Here is a 27,778-nt window from a genome sequence, read left to right on the forward strand (position 1 = left end):
ATACTGTTTGGATTTTTGTGCGACAGAGAGAGTTGAATAACGACTAATTTAATTAGCTGTCTTTTTCTTGCTATCCCAACTTTATTTGGAACAAAAATCATTTTCACTTGTAATAAATTATTTTTGATTGTTGAAGGTTTATAATTATAAGAAAGAAATTGATTATATCTGATTTTTTATGACACGATTTTATCTAGTAGTACGTATAACTGTTTATATACCTACACGGAAAAATGTTGATTATACCTATGTTAAACTTATTAATGTTAAATTTACATTGTTACCTTAGATTTTGTTATATAACAAAAATACTACGCTATAAATAACCGTGTTTCATTTTTAACACCACACTAAGTATCAAAATAATATGAGTGCCGTATCGCTTCGGGGCGGTCTATCGTCCTACACTACCAAAACGTAATATCTAGAATATCAGTGACATTAAATTTGAACCTTAATACTATGACGATACCGGTTGTTTTTCAATATGAATGTTGTACTGGCACGTGCTAAGTCTGGAGCTAGCGGCGCTGCGATAATAGAGACAATGGCCTTTGTTTGAAAGATTAAGGTTTGAAGCGAAAAGTTCACCTCAGAAGGGCCGTACTATACTTTCCAGTATACAGTCGCCATCAGATATTTCGGAACTACCTGACCATATATTTATTGTCAAGGCGTTAGAGTAGTACCTATTAGGTAATAAAACAACGTTGGTTGTTTGATCTTAAATGTATTAACAAGCACGTGATTATGCCGGATCTTATTATTGCTACGATTGTTTGTAAATACCACAAAACACAAGAATTATTGTTTGCGTGATACTGCGGAACTTATATTTCATTAAACTTTTTCCTCTGGCCCTCAATTAGGTGGAATAGGGTAGGTATGTACGCCACAGGGCGAAGTTACAAAGAGCGTACATCCACTCAGTAAATATGCGTAGCGGTCGGAGTGTGTACCCGGCGCCGGTGCGTAGGTGAGGGGAGGGGGACCGAGGGCCCCGAATTTTTGTTTATTTTCCCGCTTTTAATAAAACGAAAATACAATACATGTCGGTTAAGCACAAAGGAAAAATTCAAATTCGGTTTCGTGGACGGTATTATCCTGACATATGTAGGCAAACCTTTCTTTTTCCTTGCTTCTCCCTTTCTTTACGTAATCGTTTTCGAGATTTGTAACGGTAAAATGTTATTTATTCACATGATTTCATTAATAAGGAAGATGGTCTGTAATTTTTTCCTTGTTGCTTTATTCCATATGTAGTTAAGTAAAAAAGGAGAGCCTACCTACTTAATATTGATCGGAAGTGCAAACACAGTATAATTGAGTAAATACCAATTATCTAATGATATATCCAGTTTTGTTACGTTCTCAACTTTATTTGAATGGAAAACATTGTAATATCAAACATTTTTAACAACTTATCAAGCTACTAGCGCTAAAACATTAACCATCACCGCACCCTAGAACATAATAATTATAATAAATAGATGAGTAAGGCGTCAAAAACGGCCCGGTTCTTAAGCTTGCCTAATTTTAAAATGTCAAAATTTCATAAATGTGATAGGGTTCAAATTTTCTAGTAAACTGCAAGAAAAATCAGAATTACGATGGGCCTTCTTTGGCTCAGGTACCTTAGTTGTAATATTTTATGTAAAAGCTTAAATTGAAAATATGTGTGCGGTAATGTGAGCATTGCCCGTCTAATCCACAACGTCGCGGAGAGCGTGATAAATTACACATGAACAAATGATGTGAAACGGGCGTGAGAAAAACAAACAATTTATTACGAAGACAAACGAGGCTAGATCCCTGTTTCGATGTGATTTTAATTATAACATCATAATCCCACTGCCTGTACCGATACCTACACGATCGGCTTACACTACATACAAGTTACTTACACTGCACTCAAGTGCTGTTATTCAGGGTCGAGTACGTACCTACGAAGGTGAAATTTAAACAAGTGCAAACAGTTTGGTACCGCCGACGAGAATCTATCCATCCTAGAGCAAAGGACAGGTTCCTCCTATTTGCTCTAGTAGTTTTAACAATAAAGCGATTTTAATTATTTAATTCTCCAATTTTAACATGAATAAATACGTAGTGTTGTATTAACCATAGAATTAATATGACTAGAACAACTGTCAATCTTCAAAAGTGCGACCAAAAATGAAATGCAAGTGTGTGCGTAAATTGTCTATGTGAGATCAAAAATAGTGATGTCATGTTACAACATATTAATAATCTGTCGATGTTTGATTGCTTTATCGACTACTTTTTCAAATGTGTTATTTTAAACGTTAAAATTCTACGACATTATGACGTATAAATAACACTTGCACTGCATGTGTTATCAAAATCATTGCAGACTTATCTTAATGTAACTCTTACTGTGTTGGAAAGTGAAGTTTAAATTTACCGCTAAACATGAGCACCTTCAAAAAGGTATAACAATCGTTATTATTTGAAATCGGTTATAAAAGCTAATATCTTAATGATGTCTTGTGAAGAAATAATTACATAGCTATTAATATACCGACAAGTTATCGATACTGTCATATGAACATTTTGTCAAGCCCTAGCGTAAAGTAACAGGTTATGTTTTTACACAAAATATTTTAAATTATAGACTAATATGATAAAATATTAGCACACGAAGGAAGAAAAACTTATAATGAACTTTATAAACCGGCTTCTTACACTTTTTACGCTGTTAATTTGACAAAATATCGTTATGAAAATTTCGCTCGGAATATCATAAATCCTCTGAAATGAGTATTTGCACTGTAACACTGAAATCCGGCACACTACAAGACACCATCTTCACTGAATTACTTTATTTAATACTTTTCGTCCTAATCCGTGTATATTTTTCAATTTGAAAATTACCGTGATACGCTCTTGGCCGTCCGCGGCCGTCGTCAAACTTAAAAGTGGTTACGTTTTCTCATTGGTAGTCTGACTTTTTCGCACTCATGGGATGTTCATATACGTGATGGCTTCCCTTTCGCACACTTAAGCTGTCTGTCAAGCGCGAGCGCGAATTGTATGTCTGTGGTATTAACATACAGCCAATATTCGAACTTTAAAAAACGTCAAATACGAGATATTGAAACATGAATCTAGTATTTTAACTGGATATTTTAATGAGCGAACGGAATAGTCTTATGTATCTTTCAGTAGGAGTAGCAGCGAAAGCACTATTATTGTTTGTCCTTATCACAGTCTCACATTTATTTTATTCCCCACCATAAATTAGTATGGGTTATGGTGGGCAACAAATAAATTCGACCAATCATAGTGTTGCATTGCCTATGTTTTGTCCCTCACGGAGACTATTACTTATACCACTTGTATAGGATCCTACCTTCTATGGATTGGATATGTCAGTATCAAATAAGTGTCAATAGTGACGTTTCTTCAAACAAACACGTCACTTTTGACACTTGTTTGACACTGACTTAATAGATATCTAGTTCAAAATCGGAATCGGGCCCTATACCTAGCTCTTGTCTGTTACTTTACGTGATTCTTCCCACTTGATGGTCTCATCGAAAGATCAGCGATGGAAACCACCAGCAACATGCTGAGATGAGGCCATTTCGTGGCATTTTAACCTTTCTGTTTTTATTGATGGAATTTGTGTGCTTACGAATAAAAATAATTCTTTTCTATTCTATTGTAGTCATGACATGTCATGCGACGTAAATAGCATGTTCGCATTTATGTTCGATGTAAAGCATTCGGCAGGTCGGTGGTGACCCAGTGTACAAATAAGCCTGTGGGTTGGGGTTAAAATTCCGGGAAAGGAAATGTATTTATGGAATGACCATGAATTGTTCCTGTGTTATATGTTTTTAATATTTACCTATGCTTAGATAGACAATACCTACGAGATAAATAGGTATATTTATATTTTTTCAATCTTATTGTTCAGTGCGAGTATCCATGTTAACAGTACTCAAATATGTACACGAAACACATAGGTATCCATAGTAAACGCACACAGCCACAGCCCGTTCATAATAAATTCATAACTCTTAACAATGTTCTTAATGATTTTGTATTAATGAGAAGACTTGAATGTGTTAGTTAAGTAGGTACTATCAAGTACTGTGCACGAGGGTTTCATGTAATTTAAACTTTTCCGACTCTTCGATACATGAATATGATTTCATCACAAATTGAAGAAGATGGATGGAATAATTTTCATTATAACATTTAAAGGAAACGGTAACACCATTTCAGGTAGGTAGCGCAATCCCGAATAAATCTACTAGAGAATTAGCGGCAATTTGCCTTGCCCCGGTTGAGCTAGGCTAAACTTGCCTATCTCATTATATTAATTGTTCGTCGCGGAGGAGAATAACTATTAAAAATTCATTGTTTTCAGCCTTCCGCCGAGTTCGCTCGGATAACATTATTAATATTAAATTTAGCCGAGACGCCGCGCCTAATGCTCTAATTTAAAATTCTTACGAAACTTAATATTTGAGCGGGGTGCCCCCCTAAGGAATCTATGCCTACCCAAAACACTCCGGAAACGTAGAGTATTCGTAGCAATTGTCGTTACAATTCCGGGCGGACAGCGCGTGTGGAGGGCGGGATATACTACGCAGGAGGCAGTGGACGGGGTGCCACGCGAACCCGGTATGTGTTTCAGTTTTCACGTCCTGAGCCTTAGTACAGGACTAGACTTGCACGCTCAGCGGTACATAAATTTTGTGGTGGTACCGCATCGGAACCGCAGGAGCTAGAACGACCTCTGTAGTTCGTACGTGTTGCGCTGCCAAATAAAATGTTGAGTGAATATTATAAAACTAGGTATACTACCTATAATACTGGTTCCTTCGATTACTTATTTTAGTATAAGTATCTTCTCAAAAATACGGAAAAAGAAGTAATATGTTTATCTCATCGTACTTACCTAAAAATTTTCGGGTCTTCGAATTTAACGAGCCGAACTTGATTACAGACAAGGACCATATGATGAAATGCAGTGTTTACCTCTATTCTATTGTACACTAGGCTCTTAGTTATTAAGAATTTAATAATGTTATGTATGCAATTATGCATCAGTGTAACATTTACTGATAAACCAATTAAAAAAAAGACTGCTCGTACTCCTAACTAAATTGCTCGTACCCTACGTTGTTAAAAAAATCTGAAGTAGCGTCTAAAATAGTAACAGTTATTTGGATGGCGACTGTAGCAGCATTACTATTGCAATGTTACTGCTGTAGCGTTGACACGAGCGATATATACTTAATTGTCATTTTACATTTCCACTAAGACAAGATCTATTAGTAAAACAAAACGAAAAGATAAAATAAGAATGATTATGATTACTTACTTTGAATCATATAATTAAAGGTATCTTCTGCTGACTTTAAACAATGGTTAATATTATAGCTACCCTATTCATTGAAATTACTGAACACTACCTATTAAATCTTCATGTTTAATTCTCAAGACTCCACTTTACGAGAAGTTGCTGTTGTCACATAAACGTGTTAATATGTATAAGAGGAGTTAGGTGCGAGTTGCGAATTGAGATTATAAGCACGAGGCAACTCGGGTACATTCGGAGAAGCGGTGTTTAACGTGTCAGGCAAACACGGGTTAACTGGTTATGTCTCTCGGATTTAGAGACAACGGAAGTGCTTGCAGACCACATCAACTTACAAAAGAGATCTCTAGATCAATCGCATTCTCGTAATATTATGTACTAATTACGTATTTAAAATTGGATCCATGCAAAGTCTTCACTAAAGCATAACTAAACGTATACAAGCCTGACGCACTTCATAAGTTAACTTCAATGATACGTACCTAACTATCATCAGCATTTACATGTTCTACGTCTTGAATAATCCATATACGCTGTGACAGACAACATCGATATTACGTATAAGCCAACTTCAATTTCTGCAGCATACCAAAGCAATTTTTGATGAAAATTGTTAAACGATTTTCCATCCAAGCGAGTCTACTTCGTTTTCGTGCAAAACGCCAAAAACGCGAACCAACATAGCGTCAGTACACTGGCTCCGAGCTGTCACAAATTGGTCCGTACGTTTTCAGTTTTCCGAGTAAAAACTTGATCACTGTTTGATTGAAATACTCTTATTTATTCGAGAAGAGGTAAATACAAAGTACGCATGCAACGTTTTAATTTCCTAACTAGTTTTTAAAACGAACTTGTTGTATTTAAATATTTACTTGAATATAGTCTGTAAAGGTCTGTGTTTTATTTAACTTCGCTTTTCAATTGGACTGTAGTTTCCGGTTTCCTTTATGAACATTTTCCATGTATCCTCCAGCAAACATGATGAGCAAACATGTTTCTCTGCTATGAATAAAAAACCGACCGACAAAGTGGGGTTCCATTATGACGGGATACTACTACACGATATATTGAACGTACCTAATATTGAATGAATCTTGTAAAATGTTATAGAGTGTTTAGAGATGTATGCTCAGATCAGAGAAGGACCTTTCCATCAGAAAACACATGGCATGCACATGGAGCATAAGGACCCTTTTTTGATGGAATATTAATTAGTTTTTACATTGTAAATAATGCACTTAATATAACATTTACTTAATCTTCACTTAATTTTTTTTTGAGGTTTATTAGTAAATACTATAGCACATTTTTTGTTTTGTTTTAGAAAATTATATTTTGGTTTCTCCTCGGTCATCATATTTTATGAGAAACATAGCTATTTAGCTATAAACTATCAGGCTTAGACCCAGTAAACAAAAACACAAACTCAAAAGGAGTAATATTCCGATGAAGTCATTGTCCGTATGAAATAAGAACTACCCAGACCATGAGAGCAAGATCATCGTCGCCTAGTCTGGTCTGGGTGTCAATGATAGATGAAGTGTGCACTCGCGGCGGGCGATGGGCGTTGCAGGTGCGATCTCGTCACTGCATGTACCTCTATACTTCGCTTAATATCTGACGCGTTTACTTAAGCACTAGGAACCCTTGGGACGAGATGTTTTAATTATATATATAGGAAAAGCAGCTGAGAAAACGAAAGTCACACAAACATAAATGTTGTGAAATCTAGAAATCATCTAGACATTTTACTAGCGTATCTGTGAACACAAAATGCGGTCGGTAACGTCGTCTCGCCCGTTTCAGACATTAGGTAGAAATTAATGACGTGGCGCCGAGATCTGCGACTCTGACAGACATCTAGGGGTTCATTACCCCGCCTTGCCGAATGCGCCGATGTGGCCATGGCGCGGCTGCAATCCTATTACATACATAATTCACCTACTATTATAGCTATCTATCTATGAACTAGATAAAGGTTCTCTGAAGCTAAACAACGACTTTGAAAAATGCTCTTACTGTAACAAACCTTAACTTATCTACTCATAATATGCTATATATATGTAGTAGCTTATTAAGAGGCCCACTGATTAACAGTCCGCCAGACGGTATCGGCCTGTCAGTTAGAACAAAAAGTTGACAGTTCCGAACAACTGACAGGCCGATACCGTCCGGCGGACTGTTAATCAGTGGGCCCCTATATGTACTGAGTAAGCACTGAGCGGCCAGCCATGCGAGCCCGGGATCGCGCGGTTTTCATTGTATAGGTACTGGGTCAACCAAATCTTGTCAGTAAATATTAGGAACAAAAAAAACTATACTCATCCTTTTCTTTTGGGTGCTAGTACTAGTGTTAGACAAAGATAGTATGATTCTCTCTGTCTATGTTTGAAATCAAACAGACCTTTGACACACTATATTAGTATTTATTAGTATTTATTATTTAGTATTTATTATCTAAAAAGTTATCCATAGTTAGATCAAAAATAAAATTACTTATTATATTACTATAATTTTTAATTATTAATTATTGTGCAAACATTGTTACTGAATGGTGCCTTTTTTATGTTTGTGAATTTTTTTTTCTCGAGCGTAAGTTGTTTAATCTGTCAGCTCCCACGGCTCATATATGAGCCAGAACGCTTATGGTGACGTCATATCGTGGGATTCGACAGGTTAATCAGGTTTCGAATAGATAAAGTTACTAGAGAAAGGCCTCAAGATTGCTACACATGTTTAATGCAACAAAATTATTATCTAAAAAAGCGCTACGATTTTTCCAAAACTGCTGACCGAACCTACGGCACCTTAAGGAAACTGTTTTGTTTGTAGCTCAAAATAAAGTCATTAACGTTTATTCTTAATAATAATCATAATCAATATCTGCGGCAAAATGGTAATCGGCAAGATAATTAATCCAATTGATGATAAAGAAAACCGACTATAATTAGTAGTTCACAACACAAACCTAGTAGAACTAGTAGAAGAATGGTGTACTCGTACTTTATGTACAATAGTTATATACTCGTAGCTATATGAATTCTTCATGCCTTATCTAATACCTTTAAACGAGCAATTCTTGTTTATTTATTTATTTATTTATATATATATATATATATATATATATATATATATATATATATATATATATATTTCGGGGATCTCGGAAACGGCTCTAACGATTTCGATGAAATTTGGTATATAGGGGTTTTCGGGGGCGAATAATCGATCTAGCTAGGTCTTATCTCTGGGAAAACGTGCATTTCCGAGTTATTATATGTTTTCCGAGCGAAGCTCGGTCACCCAGATATTCATTATAAAAAAAGTACTAATGGAATTTATATAGTTATTTAATTACCGTTAAGTACGGAGCGGCAACGTCGCGTCAGCCGCTCCGTGGACAGAGTTGTGCGGTTTTGTATGTAGGCTGCAAGCAAGCGTACACCAAGCGTACAATGACGAATACGCGTCTATGCAGCTACGCTTCCGTGGACAGTAGGCCTAAGGCCTAATCTCTTTTTTGCTGTGGCATCAATGGCATCATGCGCGTCGGCAAACGACGAACTTGTAGCAGTCGTAGCCTTGCTACGTAGCAATGTAGCACGTATTCGAACCGTTTCGTCAATAGACACCGCTACGTCGCCATAATTGTTATTTGTGATGACAGAAATCATCATGGTTAACCTCACATAAAACCTATAGTTCGTTTTTTTTAGCATTAGAAATAAGGTAAACAATCTTGATGTGTCTTTTAATTGAAAAACACATTTTAAAAATAAGTTACGGCAAATATATAACAATTATGAAAAAATGTAATACGATCATATTCTTCTGCTTTCATAAGTAATAGTTACTGATTTTTAAAAAAGCGTTTTTCAATTAAAAGACATGTCAAGATCGCTTACCTTCTTTCAAGTTCTTTCTAATGCTAAAAAAAACGAACTATAAATCCAGTGCCGTTGTATTTAATACGTTAATGTTATATTAGTTCCTATGCAGTTCTAAACACAGTACTGAGGATCCGAGACACAAAGTAAGTATTAAATAATACTTTATCGTTTAGATTGAATAAATATAATTTTAATATAAAACCACAGTTAAATGAGGTATGACATAGAGCTCCGCAATAATTAATTGCCATTAAAATTGGGATAATGTGTTAAATAAATCGACCAATCCGCTTAGTTAAACACGCGTAGAAATTGTTAATAATGGATATTATAGAGAGTTGGCTAAAAATATTCAGACCGTGTACTTAACGTAGTTACTTTACTGTCTGAAATGCACAAAGTTCTCTGTAATTTATCGTCAACGAGTCACATTACTTGAGGACCGAATCAAGAAACTTGCGAAGGGGGATCGTAACTACCCTTCTTAGGATTGTAAATGTTTTGTTTACGGTTCCCGCCCGCATTATTTCAGTTGACGTCGTGAATTAAACTGAAGTGTAATCGTTAATGTAACTAGTGATACCCGACTCTGGCGCCCCAACACAGTATGTCAGCGCGCACGTTCGCCGCCGCCCGGGCGGCCTAGAGCCTAGCTATAGCTTCGCCATCGAATCGCTTTGTGTCTCTCTATCACTCTTCTATATCAGTGCGACAGTGACAGTTGCGTTTCGTTCGCTACGTAGCAGCGTTAGCGAGTTGTCTACGCGGCCGGGTAATGAATCGGAATGAAATCCGTTGCGCACCAACAACGGTTTCGCAGTTGTTTGCGAGGCACTGGATTCGAACACTTGTCGTTTAAGAGGGCCCCCGTTTCCTGTAATCTATTCATAGATACCGTAAGCTATTGCACACTTCTCAATAATTATTCTGTAGAGGTAGATAAATACTATAAGTAAGTTGGTAAGGTTTTTTATGACTGTTATTGGGATATCGGATTGGTTATGTCGTTTAATGTATCTATTATATTACTTACCTAATAATTACTACTTTGATAGGTGATTTTGTATGTTTGATAAGTATATTTATTAAAAAGCACTCACAAGTATTTAAAGTTTGCGGAAAGATCACATAAAATTAAAGTAAATACCTATATGAAATTCTTGATTTAATTATTATTCGGAATTAATTATTCCGTGGATAAATTAAATGATCTTGAACTTAGAAATTTCGTTAATACGCGGGTTACTGGTGCCTTTACCTAAACGCCCATACGAACATTATTTGTTAGGAAATTAAAACACTACAAAACTATAAGTGTCAATGTGAACTGTATTGAATAATTGCAGTGATAAGATATTAGTCGCAGGCATGCTCGAATTGCTGGTGGGGGCGAGGTTTCTTGATAATTGCGTCTCGACTCTCGTGTAACTAACTGCATGCACGACCCTGCCCAGACGAGTACCTGTGAGGTTATCGCTAGTAATTAATGCCTATATTAAGTTCCCCATGTCGTGGTCGCCGTAAGTTATATTCTACTCCATTAACTTAGTTTCGCTTGCCTGAACTTCGTTTTAAGTTGGAACGCTCACATTTTAAGGTACTTACTAGTAGTTTTGCTGAAGCGTTCGCTTGAGTAATTTAAATATGCAATACAACGCAAAAGTTACTTCCGCGGAGAAACGTCATTCCAATAAGGACCGATATCGAGTGAAGAAGAAAGATAAATAGAAGAAGGCAAATGAAACAAATACTGGTCATATTTAACATATATTTAAATTTAAATGCTTATATTTTCATTGTTTTTATAATGCTTTTATTATTTATAATGCCTTAGTCAATTTGCGTAGTCCTATAATATTTAAATTTATATAAGGTTTCACCCATATTTTAGTACTTATAATTTATGTTAATTATAAATAAATACAATTACATTTGACACCTTAATATTGCAGTTTTATTATATTATTACAAATCGTAAAGGAATGTCATTTACAAAATAAAAGTTTTGCGTCAGACGTCCCTCGTAAATAGAGTCGTGGCTTCTCCAAAAACAACGACGCAACTTTGTTGAACCGTTCAGAAAGTTAGATTTTTGCGCTCAACTGACTATTGCTAGATTAAATAAGATCTTCAAATTTATTTTTCATATACTTTTGAATGTTGTTTTCGTTGCATGACTATTTGATACGTTACTTTATTCTTCAGATTTTTATTGATACACAACAAGGTAGAGAGGTACTTATATAAACTTTGGCATGTGTTTTTTGACTAAAGTAAGATTTAAAGCACCTCTAGGGCGTCTTTAACCGAGTAAGTAGTTGAAGAATATTCCAGGGTCATGACCAGCCTAGTTGCTTACGATATAATCCCACTAAAATGGCAGCTAATGTGAATGTGCTTAATTATTCGTTTGTAAACCTACGCCGATAGGCTTCTACTATCGGAACATGTAAAATTCTAAACTTTTACTTTTTAAGTCACTTGAAAATGCATTGTATGTACTTTTTTAGGTCTTAAACTATCTCCATACCATATAAATCGTCTTTTCATCTAAATCGGCTTTTATGCGTGAAAACGTAAATAACAATCAAAACAAAAAATAGCCGTCCCATTGCTAAATTTAGTATGGATGTTAGCTTGCCCCTCTTAAATCGGCGCAGAATATGAAAATAGCCAAAAACAGCACATTTATTATAATGTTCAGCGACAGTAATTATTCGAGTACATTGTGTTTTACGGTCCCGTATGCACGCACGGCCAGAGCGGAATAAAGGATAGGTCCACGCGTCGGTTAGAATGAGCGAAAAATATTCTCCTCTTGCGGGACCAATTTGTCACTGTCTCCGCCAATTTCCTCTTGTAACTAGTTTTTTCTTTGCGCCACGTAAATTTAATTTGAGCTTTTGTTGAATCGTTTTGAAGCGGTTGTTTCCGGCTCATGTTTGCGGCACGCACTGCTGTTCATCCGAACTAAACATAACTTTAATTATTGGTGTAGGTAACTATAGTATAAGTTAATTACTTAAGATCAGATATTTCGCATTTAACAGCACCTATACAATTTAAGATGTGATGATCCAGTGAAGTTATTAAAAAAAACCAGCATTGACATTGGTACCTTACCACGACTAGGCACCTTAGCAGTATCAAACTGACATATTCGCTAAGGTCTGCGTAACTTACGTTCTATACTTCTCGCTCGCACTAAGATGCATCGAAAGTAAGTTACGCACATGCTACCGAATATTATCTAAATACAAATTTCGCTACCTAAGGTCCCGTCGGCGACGATACCAAACATTCCGATAGAAAAGTATACACAGCGACCACTTTGATCGTTGTGTAACAAAACTAAATCTAAATAAAGAAACATTAAGCGATTGCTAACGAACGTATTTTTCAATATGCTAATGTATGATTGCGCAATTACAAGAGATGTTTTTGGCAAATATTACGCCCGTGTTCATTTACATATTAAACATCGATTTGTTCGGGGTAAACCCATTCCATTCAGCAATTGATATTTTTGTTGGAAAGTTTAAATAGATTCCAGGCAATTAGTTCAATTTTTATTGGAGTGCGAGAGGAGCAGTATTGCTCTGGGCTAGCACTAAATCTTTCATCCCTCTCTCGTAAATCAGAATTTTAGAGTACGTTATTTACTGAACTAAACTGACCTCTCTCTGTTCCTTGTAATTTATATCCTTTTGAAGTTTCATTTAACGTGATGTTTTAGACTTGTTGTTTAGATGTTTTATCTCTGATTTTTAATATGACTAAATGTTTTTTTAATGAGTTCAAATATGAATGATCGAATTGTTGCTCTTAAATTACACAAATTAAACTAAATTAGTTTTATAGTTCAGAGTAAATTCACCGTGCAAAACAAAACGATTATGCGTAGGTGATGTATGAAAGTCATTCAATTGTACTCCTTGTTCTCAAATGTTTATGTATACCAGTTTATGTGAAGCTAATGAGATACTGCTAGCAATCTGTGCTGTCACTTGGAGACGCTCATATCCAATGCGTTAGTGTGCATCATAGGCCAAATAGATGCTCGGCGCGGTTGAGGCTGTTTGCCTTTGCCTGTGCCTTTGATCCTACAAACAACTGCACTAACATCTTTATCTAATTATGGACGACACGAGTAGTCTACTCAAAACGTTCTCGTGTATTACCTAAGAGAGGCAGGAGATTAACATTACTATCATTTAACATGGTAGGTATGTAGCTACAAAAGATGAACGATATAAATGGATAAGAAGTATTTCTTGGATAGGACAAACATTTACACCTAAATAGCATTACTTTAGGAACCTTGTTCTGTTACACTAATACCAATTAGCATTTTTCTTTAGTTCTAAGCGCCATAAATATAAAGATTCTTGTATACATCTTGTACCTATAACGTTTATAATTATAACAATTCTATACTTAGTATTAAAAGTAATTTAGCATTAGCAGTTGAAACTCGTAGACTCGTAGCGGTTTAATCAAGTATCGGATGGAGCGAGTGACTTTGCATTGAACGAGCCCGAGTCCTGCTGTGGAGACCTGGAGACAAAGGCTGCTAACTTACGAAATAATAATCCAGTTGCGACCCGGCCGCGCCGCCATTGAGCGTCGAACTTAGTTTACATTTCAAATTGTTTTTCAGCGATAAGGGTCACAAACAGATGCAGACTATACGTTTTCTCTATAAACATTTAAAAACCACAGCTTCTCCGAATCTAGCTCAAAGCTATTTATTTTATGTAAAGGCGATGCTACACAGAAAAGTTAAATAGTAGGTACATTTTATTTGACTAGTATGTACTTTTAAATGAACAAAATTATTATTCTAATATTAGATGGGTTTGCCAAATGTGAATCATCTGACTGGTAGGTACTTGAAAACAACATTTGTCCTACTTAACCACGTTCGAGTGGCACAATGCCAAGGTCCTGTTAAAATAATGTTTAAAACTTCGACTTAATGTTTGCGATATTTGTTTTGATGTGTGCAGAAATCAAAAGCTTGTTAAATGGGTTAAACATTTTTTTGGATGAGTTCAGCTACTTTCCTGTAGACATCATAAAATTAATGGACTTGAGAGACCAATTTTTCTGCCTGTCCCTTATAGGAAGGTTCCAACCATTTACTTCTTCAAAGCTGTATAGGTACCTAATATTGTTTATTTAATAATAAACGTGTTGGTAATACATAAGTCTCAAATTCAATAGTTGTAACCATCATCAGCAACTTTATCCAGCACATAAAAAGTATTCGCTATCCAGTTCATTCGCGTGAAGCATGTCTAACGCAAGTGAGCAAATTTGATTTAAATCTTATATGTATATATATCTTTTCAGCGCATTCCGATATAAGGAGAAAAACATTGTCTAAGGCTCCAGTTACTGGCATAATGGCACAAAACTGTACTCTGGCACATCCACTTTGTCAGTAGACAAAAAGGCGGTCAAAAATGTATGCGCGAAGGATTGAACTTCCATAGAAAAATTGAATTTCGCGCCTTTTTCTACTGACAAAGTGGGTGTGCACGAGCATACATACAGTCATTAAAATGCTTTATTAGATTACAGCCGATTGCTGGTGCCGGTTCAGAGGGCCTACCGCGAACCACGTTAGACGTGTTGCCTCTCCGTCGCACTTGTAAATTCGTGCGTAAGTGTGACAGGGAGGTAACACGTCGAACGTGGTTCGCGGTAGGCCCTCAGACCTTTCTCGTTATGTCGAAAGTGTTAATGCTCTGTATGACGAGCTGATATGTTTAAGGGAATCACAGTTTTATTTACGCTTCGATGTTATTTTAATAACCTCCAGGCTTAAAACAAGCCTTAGAAGATAAGTCGGAAAAAATGAAAAATCGCTTTTCACGCCCGGCCCATCTATCTAATAAACCTAATATTGGTTCGATACGCGCTCAAGAGGCGTGAAATGACGCCCTCTCCCCAAGCCGAAGGGAGGCGCAAGAACCAGTGCCGATAGACCTCTAGTATTTGACTTACTTGGCAGTAAAATCCTTATTATTATACAGATTCCAGAGCTCTGTACAAGCTCTGGAATTCTGGTTATAGAACATTAAGCCACGTATGTAATTATATTCTTGTACTGATAAGATTTGGAAATTCAATTCTTTATATTACAAAATAATTGTTTTCTTCAGATTATTAAATAAGTATTTTAAGGAAAAAAAAACGTAATGATACTTATTGTCTTATTAAATGAAAACGTTGGCTAACTTAGTGTCATTGCAAGTGTTAAAGTAGATTTTTTAAATAAGAGTGGTGAAATATACTCTGAATAAGTTACATAATTATCTTGATCGGTCCGAGCTTTTTCAGGGTACCAAACGACCAAAGGACAAAAAAAACCAGTCTTTAATTACCTAAACCGTTCCAGTAAAACTGAATTAAACTTTCCAATGAAGAGCAGGGAAGCTTTAAGTTTGTAAATGATATAAATTCCCCCGGTTAAGTGCCAGCGCCGTCGAAGTCACATGGAAAGAAATCTAAAGAAATGATTAAAGACAGCTTGAACTTTTCAACTTTTTCCTTTAAATGCACATTCGTATATCTTCTCTACACAGCTTAAATAATTATGTAGTCAGCATTATTGGAATAATAAGTCATTCAAACGCGGTTTACATACGACTAATCCATTTTATTGTAAGTGCCTAATTTAGGTGTTATGAAGTAGGGGCCTTTAGATATAGTTAAGTTACGCCTGTTGTCAGTCTCATCTGTTGAAATTGAGATGTAGGTTTGGATTATAGGAAATAGTGCTGCAAATAAAAAAAACACTATGGCTCATCATCATCAACCACTCATCACTCATCATTATGCCTTAGACTTTGATGATGATAGGTATTAACATTTCTAGGGTAACAGTGCATAAAAATTACTGTACTACAGGAAGTTGGTTTTTGAACGCCAGCTTAAGCATTTAATGATGTGGTTGACAACCCTAAAAGAGATACATTATGAACACGTTCAGAAACAAGTTAAACGTAATTATTACTTAGTAAAACATCTCCTAATTAATTTCATTTGAAACGAATTCAATTACGAACTCCTGTTGTTTCATTCAGAGAATTATAAAACATATTTTTATATTTCTGTCTGAAAATCATGTTAATATGTACATAGTTACTACACACCTATACACAACGTATAGGTATATTTTGTGCTACTTATCTATAATTTAATCCGAAACTTAATCCACGTAGGAAACAGGAAACTCTTAATAATAACCACTGGTGTGCATGAGTGGGCGAATTTATAATATTACTTAAATAAATACCTAAATAAAACTCTTATCAACATTTTATATAGCCACAATATTAATACTACCTTTTCGGCAAAGGAAAATAATCGTGAGAAAATCTGAATACTCGCAAAATCGGAAATAAATTCAAAGATGCATTGTATGTGAAGTTCCCAATCCGGTTTGGGCCAGCGTGGAGACTATATTCGAATCCTTTTCGTGTTTAGAGGGAGGCGTATGCCCAGCGGTGGAACATGTATAGGCTAGAAGGTAATTTATTATTCTATATAACTACCTATATATAAAAGTTCCTTCCACCCGCGATTTAAATAATATAGTCTAACGATTTTTTTTAATTTACTCTTCAGTGCAAAAATGGATGGATGTTTGCGGTGTATATCTTAAAAAAATCTTTACAAAATATTATCTTACCGATTTTCCTCGAAAAGATCATAAAGGATGTGTTCAAGTTAATTATCTTCCGATATCGTTGGAAATAATTAGATTTTTCTGCTCAGAGCGGGGCCGCTGGGGGATTAATCAGTTAATGAGGCAGACACGTACGAGTTAACGAGCGCCTAATTATACCACGATTTATGGCGCAAAACCTCCCTGTGGTTTGCAGGTAACATTAAATATAACAAATAAGGACTCAACCGATGTACCTACTTCTTTCAAATTGCTTAATAATCTAGTCACTTTTTTACGAAATACCTGTGCTATTAATTGGATTAGAGTCCATGGTTAGAACTATACTCATGGACAAATTTAGAGGTACCCAAAAAAAGGTTTAGTTACTCGATTACAGCACACAAAGTACATAATTTCTAAATTCAAACGAATGTTCTTATTAACCGCGATCACAGAATAAGATAGGTAAGGTGTATTCAGGTATTTCCGAATGACGAATAGTGGCGGATAATTCCGCAAGCTGACTCTTACTACAACGGAATATGAGTGATTTTACAATGATTTTCGGGATTACCCGATTTCCTGAATTACCCGAATAAACCTTATGTAGGTAATAGTATATTTCATACATAATGGTCACTATCCAACCCTCCTAGACTCAAGATTGACCCAATCTCAGTTCGGTTAGCAATAAAAACAACGCGACAATGGAACGTCCGAAATGCGGTTGTACATTTCAGTAAATAGTTATAATTAGCTTCTTGCATCTTTTTTTTAAGATGTCAATCGATTCTACTTCCCGTGAAATTGAAATGTTTCTAATAAACCTGTTATTTATTCTATTGTATCCGAGAAACTACCAAAAAACAAAAATAAATGTGGCATATACCACTAGAAAAAACGGTCCATACAAGAAGCGCGGGGCCTGTGACGTAATCATGAAATATAAAGTTTTCGTTATTTTTTCCGTACTATGGAGAGTGCGCCCAGGGGCCCGATTTTTGAATTTCGGTCGCTCGATTTCGTCACTCGAAAATCGGTGTAAAACGGCGAAATGCTGATTTTTGAAATACGAGCGATAGAAATTGGGAATCTAGTGGTATTGACCACTCGTTTTCAATTCTATTAGTAGAATTTACATGCGTAGTAGTGGAGATATTACTGAACGAAATACACGAAATCGAGCGGTCGAATTTCAAAAATCGGCGCATTTAGTATCGGCATGATTTTTACTACTAAATAATCTACTTACTGTGGTCGAACATCCTAGGATCAACGGTGGTGGTGGTAGGATGCGTAGTGACGTCATCTTCGTCCTCGTCCGGCTCGAGGGTGGTGGTGGTGGTGGTGGTGCGCCGCTTGCGCGGGCGCTGCTTGCGGGGCAGGGGCACCGTGGGGCGGGGGGCGGGGCCCCGCGTCAGCGTCGCCACCGAGGTGCTGCCGGCTCCGTCCGCGAGCACGAGCGCCACCAGTGACACGACCAGGAGTCGCGTCACTAGTGGCGCTAATCGCCACATCGTGCCTGACAACAAAAAAAAATATTTTAACAACGCGCTGTTAAAATAAGCAATTCTTGTATATATATTTCGGGGATCTCGGAAACGGCTCTAACGATTTCGATTAAATTTGCTATTTGGGAGTTTTCAAAACGAATAATCGATCTAAGTAGGTAGCTAGGTCTTATCTCTGGGAAAACACGCATTTTTTAATAATTTAATCTTATATCTTCGAACGGTCTGGATGTAACTATTACAAGTAACAAGTTTTTATTAAAAGAGCCCCCGCCCCGGTCGTATACGTAAACGTAAATAAAATAAGCGCTTGTATGTATATTATGTTTGTATCTAATTGGGTTAACCTTATAGTCATCCCAACTTTTAACTTCCAAAAATACAATAAATCGGTAACTCTCTAGCTCTTGTAACTTTTTCAGTTAACGCTCTTTGAACTTCAATATTACACTTCTTGGGCTTGCGTTTTTTAGAAGAAAACAATTCTAGACAAACAAATGCAAGGGATGTAAAAAAGTTATGCGATAGTTTGTTAATAGTACATATTTTATGCAACCGTTGTTTAAGAGGGGTCAAAAAAGGCGAGTGGCGTGAGTAACAATTTGAAGCGAAGCCGAAAATTGTTAATAAAGACGCCACGAGTATTTTTTGACTCAGTTAAACAACGTTGCATACAATACTTTTTCTACGACCAAGCACTTACTTTGAAATAAAATGTAAATTTAACAAATAGTTTTCATTCAACAATACTAATATTTTAAACAAGTGGAATCATATTAGACATATATGTAGGTAAACAAACCAAACCCGGCCACCGCGCCCCGCGCCCCACGGCCGGTTGGTCAGCGACACCTTCTTGTACCCCCTGACACTTGCCCTTGCTCTTGTATGAGGCCCTGGTACTTGCTCTTAGTTAAATTACAATTTTGGATAGTTTTTTTTTCTCGATTTTGGCCAACCGCGCCCCGCGCCCCACGGCCGGTTGGTCAGCGACACCTTCTTGTAACTCATGAGGCCCTGGTACTTGCTCTTAGTTAAATTACAATTTTGGATAGTTTTTTTCTCGATTTTGGCCACAGTAGCCTATGGAGACTAACAAGCATCCCTATGCGGTGTTCGTAGTCTATGGATCTTGCTATATTACGGGTGTCACATGCGCGTTTCTGACTTCTGAATCAATTTTATTGTTTCTACTATAGAACCTAATGAATATATTGTAAATTGGCAGCAATGCACTTAGTACTCATCTGTCAGAGATGACAATTAAAATTAGGTTGGCAACAATGTATTTCATACAATATTTTTTAAGTGGTGATTACACGAAGTATCGTAAAAGTACCAAAAAGATACTGCGTGTATGCACAAATACTTTTTTGGGGAATAGACTAAAGACTTGTCTTGACAACTATAACATAGGGGTTTAAAGTTGTGTGTACGACCTTTTAAATGACAAATAAAGGTACGGGAGTAGAAAAAAAATATAACAAAGTGACAAAGATAAGTTATCCTTGCTTTAAAAAACTCGAGTAGAGGTAAAACCATTGTAGCCAGAGTCAGAACAAACCATAAAACTCTAACAGTGATTTTTGTAGCACAGACGTGCAAGTGTTATTTTAAACGAGTAACTTCTATGAACACTTGAACCTTTGCTATAAAAATCGCTGCAGAATTATCTTGGTCGGACTCTACTTATTTATTATTTTAGCCCAGGTAATACGGAAGAATTGTTTATTGTGGAAAATTAAGAAATAGTCCGCATACCATACGCACAACAACAGTGAGATTCCAGGGGACTAGAATTCAGAGCGTCATAGCTATCAGAGGAACAATGTTCTTTCATATTTTCACAAGTACCATCGCCCACACTGTTAACTGTCCATCCGTGGACCTTATTACAAAAGGCATAAGGTCCACCAACAGACAGTTAAGAGTGTTGCTGATTGTACAGGGGCAAAAATTCACCTGCACTTTGTTTTATTAGAGTCTCGCGGCAGGTTACATAAACAGACGTTAGGGGCGAGGGTGGCGCCCCACGAATTAAGAGCTTTGGTGATAGTGTAGTGTAGGTAATTGTTACCCTAGCCGAGTGCAACCGGGGTCGGTACATATCGACTCTTGGGCAACCATCCTTGGTCAATAATATTAGATCATTCCGAGTTACTTGTTATCTGATGTGCAAAATATAATGCATATTAGTTACATTAGGCATATCAACCCTGCAGTTGCATCAAACTAAACTGGTGAAATTATGAGAAATATTTATTTTTAATTTTTAGTAATATACCCATGTACTTTGAATCGGCTTAGTTAGGTAGGTTGTACATAGTCTTTGCTTTGTTAGATTAAGGACAATTTTGCTTAATAATAATAATTCAACTCGGCCTATTTATTACCTACTTGTTTGATGCATGTGGGATTCAGTTTAAGTTCAGTTCTTTAAATATAATGCATATCTTGGAGACCTTTAACAAAGACCCAGGGACGCAACTGGGGACCCGAGAGCTGGCAGTTGCCTCGCTCAACGCAGCAGTCTGGCAGTTCAGCGAGGTAACGCAGCCAGCATCTTAGGGACCTTTTCCGCAGGGGCCTTTATAGATTTAGTTTAGTTTTATTTTACAATAGTTTGTAAGTATTTCGTTTAAAAGTAAAGTGAAGAGAGGTGACTGGTGTGACCTGCGACAGTAAAATGCCGATAAAAATGAAAGGCCTCGTGTACAAGACCATCATAAGGCCGGTCCTCACTTATGGCAGCGAAATATGGCCAGTGACCCAGCGACATGTTCAAGCCATCCATGTGGCAGAGATGAAGATGCTGAGGTGGATGTCCGGCGTCTCCAGGATTGATAAGGTTCGCAACGAACACATCCGTGATAGCCTAGGAGTGAGAGACGTCGCCGATAAGCTCCAAGAAAGTCGGCTGAGGTGGTTTGGGCATGTCAGAAGAAGGCCGCCTGAATACGTAGGCAACAGAGCCCTTAGCTTTGCCTTACCAGGCCCGAACAGGAGGGGCAAACCAAGGCAGCGGTGGCGTAATGTCATCGCCAAAGATTTAAACTCCTGTGGGTTGGCAGAAACCGATGTCCGGGATAGAGCGAAGTGGAAGGAGAAAAGTAGGAAAGCGGACCGGAGCGGAGTACGGGACAAACGCTAGGAGGAGGATGATGAGTTTGTATTTCGTTTAATTGTAATTTTAAGTTGTTTTTATTTATCGTTTTTGTCATGTTTTTGTACATTATGATATGCATATCTTTTCTTCTAAATACTTATAATATATTTACCCCCATATTCATAAACGTCTGCTAAGTTAATCAGCTGATGATCATCGTTTCTCCCTCTCTATGGCATAACGACAGATAGGGACAAACGACGATCATCAACTGATTTAAGTTAGCAGCCGTTTATGAATAACGCCATTAATATGTATATTATGCAGTGAATCTTGTAGATACGCAAGTGTAGAAGAAATTGAGCCATATGTCACTTTATAGTCATGTTGGGGTCTATTCATAATTTATACCGGTATCAAAATCATATATTTCAAAGAAATATAGTCAGGTAAAATATTTCATAATCGAAACCTTTTCATGGAACTGAGAATAAATGTCCGACAGGCCAAAGTGTAACATTCATCATAGGCCTGGAATTGCTTTCCGACTAGCTAAATGGACTTTCGCTGTAAAGAGAGCCGTCAAACCTAAAACGGGCACCAGTATGTCTATCATAATCTTCCCCTCGTTCTTGGTATGTGTAAAAGCTTTTTTCTGTTTTATTGTATTTGAAGGTTTTTGGGTGAAATGTCTCAATTACTTCTTGGGTAGGTAGTTACCCCGATCACGGCGGACGCTGACAGGGGCTGGGACTTCGCGGTGACGACCTTTCAACAATTCTGATAGTGCGCATATATTTTTTAACTTTGTACGGTTTCTGTCACGGTTTGCGGCCTTTAGTCAAGTGAGTTTAATTTTTCAGTGCATTATGAATGTATTCGCAATGTACTGCGAACACACTTAAAACATGCGTGTTATCAGGAATTTAATCACAGTTTATCCAAGTACATTAAATTGTTTGCCTTGGTAGACAATGTTGAACAAGTTCGCTGTAACAAAATATTTTTATAACCACTGCTTTCGATTAAGTTTTAGACAGTTTTAAGTATTTAGTCAAAATCTAAACTACGTTTCTATGGTAGGCGGCAAAGCAGCCCGCTGGAATATATGTATTTACCTACTAAACTCCCGGCGGACCACGGCAGTACTGAAAGCCTACAAAGTTCCGATCCACATCGATAATGTTCCCCGGTCTCCCTTTGTTTTATTTTTCGTTTTAAGTCTTTGAATGATGAGATAAAAGTAATGTTCATCAGACATGTAGGTAAGTACCTACCTGCAGAGAAATGATTCACATTATATTACAGTCTTCTATAATAACACATCGCCAGGTACAGTTGTATTGTCTACAATATAATATCATCGAAATTAAACTTTCTGTTTAGACGACAACAGTTTCACTCACTTAGATTTTTATAATTCTTCTGCATGACTCGACATTGTTTCAAAATTAACTGTAACCTTTACTTAAATAAAATTGAAATTAAAAAAAATCATTAAAACCGGCTTTTTTACTAACTTGCGGAAATTCTTATAAAAACATAACACCCTACGAAAACTACTTTTTTTGACCAAATACTTGGTTTTGTTTGTTTGCTTGAGGCTCTAGAAATTATACGCTCATGACAAACCAAGTAGTCTGCGCCATATTGGCGAATGAAACAAGATTTTTCGAGCGCAAGTGTGATGAAAATAATATAATTCAATATTTGTCAACACCCCACCCTTTTAGTATATATACCAGTTGCCAACCGCGAAACAAGACAAGCAGTTAATGCATCTGTGATAAATGATTTACCAGCGGACTATAAATGCCATGTCAAAGTTTTGTTTCCCGCGAACTCGCGTCAAACTAAGCGACGTGGAGGTTATAAGTGTTATAACTGTCAAAGTTATTATTGCTCGGTGCTTCCGTTACAAAACGTTCAAGGGGCTCAAACTTAGTTTATTCAATAACGAAATGAATTTAATTAAAGTTAGTCGAACATTGATCTTTTAAACGGAATCTGATCGGTAACGACACAAAAGCTTGCTCCGGACTTGTTTCCGCCGGGGAGAATTATTATTTTAACTTACCGGATCGATGGTTCTCGCTATTGTGCTAGGTATCTATATCGGTTGTTTTGAAGCTTTTGAGATCGGCACGCCATCGCCATCCAACTTTATATTCACATTGTTATACTTATTCTTCAATTAATAAACAGGTGAACCAGCATTAAGTATAGGTATTAAATATTTTTACATCAAACTATAGGAATCGAATATCTTATAACTGTGCAAGAAATTTATTAAAACAGAGATTAAATAACAACTTTTAACTATCTTATTTTAATAAAACAATTTAGAGTATTTAGACGATATAAATAAAGTGCGTAGCCGTGTTTCGGATCATTCATCATGTTTAGAAATGATTAGATACATCAGAATCTGTAAGGATATGTATTTTACACAATTACTTTGTTTTATTTTAATGTAGGTACTAAACTAGGGAGACCTTAAAGACGAATAAAGCTAGCGTGGATACTACATGGAATCCAAACCACCGTGTGTGAGGAGGAATGTGCCGTTGCCTACATTCAAACTTGTTATTATAAATTAAAATATTATTATGTTATTAAATACCTACAATTAGATACTTCCCCGTAGCACGCATTAAGAATGAGCAGCACGGTGAATCGAGTAGGTAATCCTAATTTAAAAGAAGATGACACGGGCATGACTAACTGAGTAGGTACCAGTCACGAACTACGCCGTAAACCATATTATGTCATATGTATTATTATAGCACTTTTCTTTCGACCACATTCAGTTTAATTAACACCAGAATAGTAGGTTTTTTTTACACGAGTATCGTTTCGTATCTCATGGGCAAGCATCATTCTTCATTGAGCTCAATGCGTAGACGAATGAGCCCCTGTGGGATAGGTGGTACGAGAATGTAGGTAACTACAATGGTAAAATCACCAATTCTATCATTAATCTTTAAATTGCAGTACCTAGGTGTAAATGTATTTATGTATAACGGTACCTAACATGTAAAAAAATCTAATAAAGTTTGGCACTTTATTCTAAAAATCAAAGTATGTAAGTACCTACGTAAATATAATACCTATAGGGATGATAAGATAAATATTAAGATTACATAGGAGTAAGCAATCATCGATGTAAGTACTTAGTATATTATGTAGATTAAATATCTGTCCACGAAACGCATTTGAATACAAATAAATATAAACGACATCGCAATATTCGCAATCTGCGCGGGCGGGCAGATTCGTAGTAAAGCGCCATACACAGGAATGTAATAATAGCTCAAAGGTATCTTTCACGAAAAGGTAGGTAAGGTATTTATGTGCACGAGTAAGGATAATTAAAAGCACGGATAATAACGTAGAACTCGTCAAAGAATATATAGGTACGTTGGGTACGTATATTTTGTATTGAATTAATCTTAAAGTGTCTTGTAAAATATTAGAGCGGGCTCTATTGTATTGGTCTCCGCTTGATCGAGCACGGCGAGCAGGTGGTCGATAAATGAATTTCCAGTAGAAGGATATTGATTTTCTTCACTAAGAAAAATCGACAGCGCTTTATTCCTTTTATTACCTCTTGACGTGAGACTCGGCCGAGTTCCTGATGGACGACTGGTTGCTTTGTTGATTACTTCATTGTACCTACCTACATACATATAAGCTCAATATCATCAAGAAAAAGACTTGAGTAGAGTTACAGCCGAAACAAACAATATGTCTAAGGTACATCGGATCACGTTATACGCCACTCGAAAAGTTTTCCGCTTCCAGGCCAGAATACCCCTTCACCGGATTTATGACGTCGCCGTGCATTTGAATAAGTTTACCATAAAAATAGGCGTTCTGTGGCCAGAAACTTTGGCAATAAAATGCAAATGGTGACGTTCAGATGCGGCGGCGCGTGCGGTTGTGTGGGTGAGACCTAGCCTAGCGATACTGAGGTCGCGGGGGTCGGCGATGTCACGACATTTACTGCATCTGACATTCGTAAGGCTTCTGCTATATATATAACTACATATAAGTATAAGACAAATTTTTATTAAATAATGTACTCAATCTTGCGTAAATCGGAATATTTGGCTATGTGGGCTTCGAATACAAGATACGATAAGACTGCCTGTTGTTACCTCTATTCAATTGTCATATCCTCTATCAATATCAGTACATGTATTGTAAATTGTGTGAGACGTGCAATATATAGTATTGTAATGTATACCAAAAGGGTTGCCGTTAAAAATATGTTCATGGCTATTTATAATTAATTACTTAAACTTCACAAAATGTATTTTTCCTCATCTTAGACTACAAGTCAGGCAGCCTAAAAAGTTGAATGTTTAATGTACTCTAAAGTGTACCTTTATACAAATTTAAATTTTAGTCAAATTTTATTTCACATTTTGGGAGCACTAAGCTCTTTTAGCAGCATGGATCGCGTTATGTATGATAATCAATGGTAATCTCCGGAGAGCAGACTGGCCAACTAGCCATACTCAATGTAAACGCTCCGATGCTAATACCCATTACCTTTAGCCGTGCACAACTTAACGAATTTCATTTTGGTGTTTATCCATCAGTGAAGTGCAGTATAAAATATAACGAGTACTAATTACACTTCACAGAGGTACATATAATACAAGTGTGTATAGTAGTAGTAACGCAAAAACGCATTGCAAGTTGGATTTTGTCACCGACGAACCGGGACAGCGCAGCGTAAGTAATAAGTAAACAAGTTATTTGACAAAGATTTTGTCTTATAGTTTACGTTATTAATAAAACGTACTTTTAATTTACGTATCTTTAGATAGATAGTGAGATCCATCAAATGATGCTGATGTTGGTTATCATTTATCAATCATGTTTGCTCGAAACGAGTGCCCACGCCAATCACTGGGATTAGTTGCCAAGCGGACCCCAGGCTCCCATGAGCCGTGGCAAAATGCCGGGACAACGCGAGGAAGAAGAAGAAGAATCATGTTTGCTCGATAGCGAAAACCTCCCTACGCATCATTATAAGGTACGGAAAATCTTCACTGATTTATGTTTGGAATATATATAAAATAAAATGGAATTAAATTGAATTAGGAAGATTTAACAAAACAATAAAAACATCCAGAAAGAAAAATTAAGGTTTTATTATAAACGAAGAACATTTTCAATTCATCTCTTGGTCAAAACATAGTAGTAAATCCAAATTTTCATAACATTGGAAGATATAATGTCATTGACAAATACACAAACACACTCGTAAGACGATTGTAGTTAGTTTGTTATTTATATGTCACCGTAAAATTGTAAACACTCGTCATTTTATAATCTCGCTAGTTAAATTATAGACTGACGGCAGGGAGATTATAATCAAACCTAACCTAACCTACGTTAGATTGTAAACTAACGGGTTCACAATCTTACGGTGTCATATACAAACTAGATTAATATTCTGCTGTTAATCAACATGATAAGCAAATTCGATAAGTCAAATCACTCAGACCGTACGTAATGGTCTAAAGGCATATCCTGCGTAATGTAGAGCCACATACCAAGTTCATCCCAGTTTCCGACGTCCATATATATGCCTTAGCATTAATAGGAGTTTAATCAGCCGAGTAAGATCTAGCTGCCGCAAAGGCAGTGGCCGAGTAGTCAAAGGGTATCCTATGCTGATAGGATGACACAATAGCCTAATCACCAAATTCATTAAAGGTACTTGTTGAATATCGTATGAGTAGTCGCTGTTCAATTACGTTGGGTACATACATTCATCAGATACCTATATATTATATTATGTAATAGCTGCACTGATTGAAACTATCTTTGAGATCACAAGAAGGATTTAATTGTTAATTTAATTAATTAATACTAGCTCTCCCTGCGGCTTCGACCGCTTGCGTTTCGGTGGTCTGTATCGTTCTCCCTCCCTTACTAAAGGGAGCGGATTTCACTAATTAACACCTTATAAAACAAAGTCTCCCGCCGCGTCTGTCTGTCTGTATGTTTGCGACAAACTCAAAAACTATGAACGGATTTTCATACGGTTTTCACTTACAATAGAATTATTCTTGAGGAAGGCTTAGGTGTATAATTTGTTAAGGTTTACTCATGCGAAGCCGGGGCGGGTCACTAGTAAAAAATAAAGTAATAGTCGATGACAATTCTTTGGGCTAGTTGCCCAACTAGCCTATTGTTTTCCAATAAAATAATGATTCC

General features: G+C 36.6%; 1 protein-coding gene across 1 annotated transcript in view; it reads right to left on the reverse strand.

The window, feature by feature from the left end:
• Window positions 1-27,778, reverse strand: part of LOC134661163 (epithelial discoidin domain-containing receptor 1-like) — a 165,902-nt gene that overhangs the window by 61,642 nt on the left and 76,482 nt on the right. The window contains exon 3 of the mRNA XM_063517119.1: window positions 18,177-18,446. Coding sequence (XP_063373189.1) covers window positions 18,177-18,441 — 265 coding nt within the window. The 5' untranslated portion in view covers window positions 18,442-18,446. The remainder of the gene's footprint in view (window positions 1-18,176; window positions 18,447-27,778) is intronic.

This window comes from Cydia amplana, chromosome Z (assembly GCF_948474715.1).
Source record: "Cydia amplana chromosome Z, ilCydAmpl1.1, whole genome shotgun sequence".
NCBI classification, from domain to species: Eukaryota; Metazoa; Arthropoda; class Insecta; order Lepidoptera; family Tortricidae; genus Cydia; species Cydia amplana.